Raw genomic sequence first — 6,952 nt, 5'->3', positions numbered from 1 at the left:
CTAAGGTCCAGGCCCAGACCTGAGGAGGGTCCCCATCGATGCCTGGGGCCCTGGGACCCTGCTGTTCACACCCATCAGCCTCAGAACAAGGCAGCTGCTGAAGTCATAGGAGTCTGATCCTCAGCTGCTTGCTGACCCCCAGTCAGGGTGTAAGCAGAAACCCACAGTGCACACACAGGCCACGGTCCCCCTCAGGCTTCTGGGCCTGATTCCAGGGGGCTGGGCAACATGGAGGAGAAAAACTCAACACCCACAGACCCAACAGAGGGCCCCCCACCAAGTCTGGCCTCGCCAGGCACGGCCATCTGCCCCCAGGGTCCTGGACCGGAAGGCACCTCAGTCCCCCTTCCCAATCTGCTCACAGGGCTGGAGAGGGTGGGCTTTGTCTCTCATGCCATCGTCACATAGACAAACCCCGGGCTGCCACACAGCGGGCCCCCACCAACGCCTAGCACACTGAACTAGTGGGTGGTGCAGGTCTCCGCACCTGGGCAGGGGCCATGTGATGCTCGGAGAGTGAAGGCTCTCTCTCTCTCTCTGACACACACACGCACACACGGCCAGCCTGAGAACACAGTCAGAGCCAGGAGACCACCGCTCAATCCTGCAGCTGGGGCGGAAAGTCAGAAAGTCACTCTGTAGTGGAGGGTGTGGTCTTGCCAAAAGAGGGCAGAAGGCTGAGGTGGGTGGGGGCAGCCCGGAAGAGCCAACCCCTAGCATTCCAGCAAGTGCCAAGTCCAAACCGCGGAATCCGGGCCCACGGGAATGGGCAGGGCCCTGTGAACAGGAGGTGCACAGAGGGGTCACAAAAGGCCCCCCCCCCAGTCTTCTGCAGCACCAGCGGCAAACAGGTCCTCCACCTGAGACCTCTTACTGGGCTCGGTGTTTGACAAGGAGTAAAGCATTCTAAGAACACTGCAGGACTCTGTTTATATCCGATTTACTGTATTTTAAAGTGTGGGACGTTAGTACGGGGAGGCAGAGGACGTGCCTGGTGGGGCTGAGGGACAGCAGAACTGCCTGCCCTTGGGACTGCTCTGGTGGCCCCAGATAGTGAGTAGTGACAGAGGGAGGGTGTCAGAAGATGCAGAGAATCGCTGGGGTGAACCCACCCAGGGGAACCTTGTTGGTCCCCACCCCAGCGTGGAAGACCCCACTCAGAAGCAGGCGGCTCCCTGCCAGTGCTGTCCCCAGGGTCCTGAATGCCAGGCTCTGGTTCTCCCCAAAGGTGCCTGTAGCTGGGCCCAGCAAGGTCCGGGGCAGGAAGGCAGGGCCCCTGTCCCTGGCAGGCACTGTCCGGGAACCACCAGCTGAGCGTCCGGCTAAGACCACCTTTCGACCCCCAGCCGCTGACCACAGCATCCACTCCCCACACTCCCGCCCTTCTGCAGATCCCGCCCTGTCTCCTCCAGGAAGCCTCTGAAGCGCGCCGAGCCAGCTCTCCCCTTCCCCGTCCGCCTTCCGCCAGCATCCGGGACCCGAGTGGCCAGCGGGGCCAGGCTCCGGACGCCGGCTCTCGCCCCAAGGGGCTGGCCCTCCCCCCGGGCGGCCAGGCTGCCCCGCCGCCCTCCGGGCCTGCGCCTGTCCCGGGTCCGATGGTCTCAGTCCACGCCCAGAACCCCCGTCCATCTCCCCGCGACGTCCTGCGCAAAGGACACCACCGAGCGCGCAGCTCCGGGCCGGGCAGGGGAGGCGTCGCGATGGTCAGCGCTGCTGCGGCAGATCCGGCCGCGGGGAGGCGACTCGGGGGTCACGCGGGGTCGCCACGCGGCAAAGGCCCGGCCCGCACCCCCGGCACCCAGGGCCAGGCCCTGCGGCGGGCGGCGGGCGCTCCCCCCACGGGGGTCGGGAGAAGAGGCGCTCGGGTCACGGCCCGCGGCCCGCGGCCCCCGGCGGCGCGCTCGGGGCGCGGCTGCGCTCGGCGCCCAGGGTGCAGGCCTTGGCCGACAGCGCGCGCTCGCGGCCCGAGCGGAAGGCCGCCGTCACGGTCAGCAGGTAGGCGGTGCCGGGCGCCAGGCCCAGCAGCGTGGTGCTGTTGCTGCCCGCGGGCACGGGCACGCTCTGCGCCGCGCCGCCCCGCAGCGGCCCGAACTGCACGTGGTAGCCGAGCGCGGCCGCGGGGCCCAGCGCGGGGGCCCAGCTCACGCGCAGGCTGCGCGCCTTGACGTGCGAGACGACGATGCGCTCCGGCCCGGCCTCCTCTGCGGGGGAAGCGGCCGTGAGCGGGGGTGGGGGGGTGCCCTGCCCCTCCCCCCGCATCCCCTCCCCCACATCCCCTTCCCCGCATCCCCTCCCCCCACGCATCCCCTCCCCCCGCATCCCCTCCCCCCGCACCCCCTTCCCCGCCTCCCCTCCGCGCCCCCCACATCCCCCCACGCACCCCTCCCCCACGCATCCCCTCCCCCCACGCATCCCCTCCCCCCGCATCCCTTCCCCCCGCATCCCCTTCCCCGCCTCCCCTCCGCGCCCCCCACATCCCCCCACGCACCCCTCCCCCACGCATCCCCTCCCCCCGCATCCCCTCCCCCGCCTCCCCTTCGCGCCCCCCGCATCCCCTCCCCCCGCATCCCCTCCGCGCCACTGTCCCCAAGACCCCGGCCTCACCCGGCAGCGTGCGCACCCGGAGGTGCTGCGGCTTCAAGGGGTGCTCGTTGGACTCGGGCACCAGCGCCACGTCGTAGTCCGTGTCGGGGTTCAGGTCGGCCCAGGCCCAGCCCGTGGCGTTCCCCGGCAGCTGCCGGCGACGCATGGTTCCCGGCTCCGCGCTCGGTGCCAGTTCCAACACGTAATAACCCGAGTCGGCGGTCAGCAGGGGCGGCCAGGCCAGGCGGAAGCCGCTGGACGTGACCTCCGAGGCTCGGAGCTGCTGCTGCTGCGGCTGCACAGCGTCTGCGGATGGCGAAGGGGGTCAGGGAACCAAGGTCACCTCCTCGTGCCCAGGCCCGGGGCCCTAGCTGCTCACTCAAGGGAGGCTGGTAGATAGTGGGGGACCCCCTCCCCGGGGAGACGCAGGGAACAGGAGTGCTGGGGGGCCTGCCCAGCAGTTGCTAGTAATATGCAAACCCGTGACCCGGCTGGGGGAAGGACAGGAATGCAGCCCCCCACTCTGGCCCCATCAGGAGCGTCCGTGCCCGCCTCAGCCCCAGCCGGCTGGAAAGCTGTCTAGGCCACCTCCCACCCAGCCCAGTGGCCCGGACCAGGGCCCCTGAAAGGTGACAGGGCGCCAGGTGGTGTCTGAGAAACAGAGGACTAACCCCCCCACCCAGCCAGAGTGGCACAGGGTCTGGGGGTCAGCTTAGCTCTGGATAGTCAAGGCAAAGGCAAGGGGGGCCCACGATGCAGCCAGGAGATGGGAGGCTACCAGGGACGCCCTGCCCTGTGGAGTGGTGGAGAGATGACAACTCCAAGAGCAGCTGGGCATGCTGTCTGCCTCAGGTCTCCAGGAGAATGTGACCCCCAAAGTGGGATCCCCCAAACGTGCATCACTCCTGAGCCACCTGGCGGATGTGGCTGATACATGTCTGGGCAGGGTTAAGCCTGTCAGGATCCTGTGCTTCCTCCTCTAACGCTGGGGGCCCCAACTGCCGGCCTGGCCCTCACTCGCCTGCCCACCCCCACAGGCAGACCCGCTCCCAATCCCAGGAGCCCCCCACACTGCCTGACTGCCCTGCAGCCTCTCTTCCCTGCCCAGTGACTTGCTTTTTCTCTTGATGACCCCCTCCAGGCTCAGCCACAGCCACAGCCACAAAGGTTGATTTGGTGCAGCCTGGGGCAACCAGGGGCCACGTGTCCCTGGAGGAAATCTTCAGAAGCACCCTGTACCCCTCTACAACCCATAGTCCAGCCCCATCTGGTTTCGGGTGGATGATTAACCCACAGGCGGAGACTTGGGAAGAACCCTGGGGTTAGGGGCATTTTTCAGTGGCTACAACAGGCCGAGCCAGTAACCAGGCCCTTCATTTCCAGCCCCGCCCCCTGTGTGGTTTGGCTGGATCAAGGGTCCAGAAGAAAGTCTGAGGGGAGCTGCTAGCAAACCTGCTTAAAGCCCTCTAGCTGTCCTCACCCCGGGGGGACACTAGGGTGAAGTAGAGCCCTACGGAGGCAGTTCCAGCCCTTCCTGACCTGGCTCCCAGCTCCAGACCTGGTTGGCGCTGGCACAGATACAGGAGTACCTGCTGCCCATCTGCAGAGTCCTCACCATTCAGCCACACCCCACCAGTGCAGCCCTCGGTTCCTGGGCCCACACCAAGTCCCCAACTCTGTGCAGCCTCCAGCAATGGGCTGGGCCGGTCAGAGAGAGCCCCACCTGGAGCTGTTTACACAAGCCTGCCTCCCGTTTCCACAGCCCAGGCAGTGGGGCGCCTCCCTGATGAACCCCTGGGGGGCACCACTGTCCTGCAGCCCTGGCCCCTGCTCCAGGCACACAAATTCCTCCTAAAATTTCACCCCAGGTCTCTTCCTCGGTTCCAGCTGGGGTCGCCCCCAGGCTCTGCTCCTCCCACCTACCAAGAATAAAGTCCCTCAGCTCCTGGGGGCCCCAGGCTCTGCCTCCTCCCACCTACCGAGAATGGAGTCCCTCAGCTCCTGGGCGATGATGCGCAGGTCGTCCACATCCACGAAGTGCAGGTGCTTCTCAGCAGGGGCCGAGGCGGCGGCCGACAGCTCCAGGAAGTTGCCCCGGCCCGTACTGACGATGAAGACGGTGACACCCAGGTCCTTCAGCTCCTGCATGGGGGGCCCCACGGGGTCGCTGGAGCCGCCATCTGTCACCCACACCAGCACCTTGGGCACCCCCGGCCGGGCCCCTGCAGCTTCGGCAAACAGCTGCTCCTTGACATATTCCAGCGCCAGGCCAGTGTTGGTGTTGCCCATGAGCTGGGCTGCAGCACGTATGGCATCCTGGACAGCCGCACCTGAGCTGTGCTGGCCGAAGGGGAACTCTGTGTGCGGCCGGCTGCTGACATGCACCAGGCTGGCACGCAGGGCCTCGGGGCCCACGGGCAGTGGGGCTGCCAGCTGCCCCAAAAACTCCCGAACTCGGGAAAATTCATAATGAGACACGCTGGCAGAGCTGTCCAACAGAAAGAGCAGGTCCCCCTGGGGGGCTGATGCCTGGGGCCCTGGGGGAGAGGGGGAGGGTTCAGCCCCAGGTGGTGGCTCCCAGACAGCCCCACACCCATGGCAGAACCCCCAGGGCCTGAGCTTTCCCTAAACTGGCGCTTGCCTTCACCCAAGTAGGCCCTGAAAGCTTGCTCAGTCCCACCCCAAAGGTCCTGGGGGTGGCAGCCAGGGGGCAGAGGGATCCTGAGCTAACAAGAAGTCCACACTCTCAGTGGGTCCCAGCTCTGTACCCTGGCCATGTACCTGGGGCACTGTCTGGGCTCCTATCTCATCTGTAAAGGAAAGCCCACCCCTCCAAGCCCAGACACCCTCCCTTTCCGCAGCAGACTGCAAGCAGGCTGGAGCCAAGGGTCCTGGCCCAGTGCTCAGGGTGGCAAGTGGGCAGGCATGGGCGGTTAGGGGCTGCTCCCTTCAAAGAAGGAGCCCCCCAGGCTGGAGATCAGCCATACAGCTCAGCCTCCAGGTAAGGCAACAGGTGGGATATGGGGGGAGAGGGGTCCCAAAGCAGTTGGGAAGACTGGGGGGGGGGAGGTGGAGGGATGGCGAAGGCAGAGCACTAATCACAGCCCCTCCCACAGCCCAGATGGCCAGGCGGGAGTTCTAACCCCACTTACAGATGATGTCACCCCTCCCCGGGCCCCCATCCTCTGCTCCATCTGGACCCAGGAAGCAAGTTACCTGACGCAGCAGCCTGAGGGTTCCCCCTGCCTCCCAGCAACCCGGAGGGGGGGCTCAGATGGGCCCCTCCACCCCTGGGCCACGGGCCGACGGGGACCCCGGGTCCCGGTTCTGGTCTGGGCCTTGGGGCCTCAGTTTTGCCTAATTCGGTGGGGCGACTCCAACCTGCCTCTCGTCCCTCTACTAAGGGTCATTCCAAGGGGGGAAACTGAGGCAGGGACAGCCTCCTGGGCAGGCACCTCCCCCTCCTGTCCAGGCCCCAGGATTCGGTGGAGATGCCGACGGGGCAGATGGCGGCCTCCGCGCCCCGGGTCCGCCCGCCGCAGGTGGGTGGGTGCCCAGCCGGCCGCCCCCGCCCCGCCCCGCGGCCGCGGGAGGAGAGCGACGGCCCCCGAGGGCAGCGGGGATGCAGGGGCGCGGGAGCCGGTCCCGCCGGCCGCGCACTCACCGCGCTCGGCGCCGCTCCGCGCCAGCGCCAGCGCCAGGCTCAGGGCCAGGCCGAGCGCCGTCCAGGGCAGCATCGCGGGACGGAGCGCGGCGCCTCGGACTCCGCCGGCCCCTCGCTGGCGCGCCCGGGCCGCACCTCGCGTCGCCGCACTGGCTGGACGCGGCCCCGCCCCCGGAGGCCCCGCCCCAGGCGCGCGCTCCGCCGCGTGCGGGACGCACCGACTCCGGGCGGCGCGCGCGCGCGGGCCGGGGGCGCGCACTCGCGGGCGTGTCTGCGCGCGGACCCGGGGTCTCCCCTTACGGCCCTGGGACCGCGGGGTCCGCCCTGCCCGCTCCCAGCGGGCGCAGACGGGGCACCCCCACGTTGGGTCATCCCCGGCCCACTGCCCAGGTCTTCGCAGTGCCCGAGAGGACCCGGGGGGTGTGAGGGGGGGGGGTGACACCAGGAACGACGTACCTCTAACAAGGCTCAGGCCCTGGTCCCCGCTGGGTCACAGGGCTGGGTGAGGGGGAGGTGTCTTGGGGCTGGGACAAGTGTCCCCAAGGACTGACCAGCGGGGATTGGAAGGGCTGAACTTAGAAAGACACAGGGCGTTGGACATAGCACAGAAGCCTGGACACTTGAAGAGGGGCTCCTTGGGGGACACAAAACCCCACCGCACCTGGCTTCTTGGAGAGGGAGGCATGGGAGCTGGGGATGGCCAGC

At 67.9% G+C, this 6,952-nt stretch overlaps 1 protein-coding gene across 1 annotated transcript; it reads right to left on the bottom strand.

The window, feature by feature from the left end:
- Positions 1-924: 924 nt before the first annotated feature.
- VWA1 (von Willebrand factor A domain containing 1) lies at positions 925-6,382 on the bottom strand. Its single transcript, XM_081146062.1, has 4 exons — positions 6,248-6,382; positions 4,563-5,120; positions 2,605-2,889; positions 925-2,201 (listed from the first exon to the last, which is right to left on the bottom strand). Exons 1-4 carry the CDS (start codon positions 6,318-6,320, stop codon positions 1,867-1,869), a joined length of 1,251 nt encoding a protein of 416 aa, XP_081002188.1. The 5' UTR covers positions 6,321-6,382; the 3' UTR covers positions 925-1,866.
- Between the last annotated feature and the right edge of the window lie 570 nt (positions 6,383-6,952).

The sequence above is a fragment of the Miniopterus schreibersii genome, assembly GCF_964146895.1.
Source record: "Miniopterus schreibersii genome assembly, chromosome: 8".
In the NCBI taxonomy this organism is placed as follows: Eukaryota; Metazoa; Chordata; class Mammalia; order Chiroptera; family Miniopteridae; genus Miniopterus; species Miniopterus schreibersii.
Note: the sequence above shows the minus strand (reverse complement) of the source record. Positions and strands in the feature narration are given on the sequence as shown.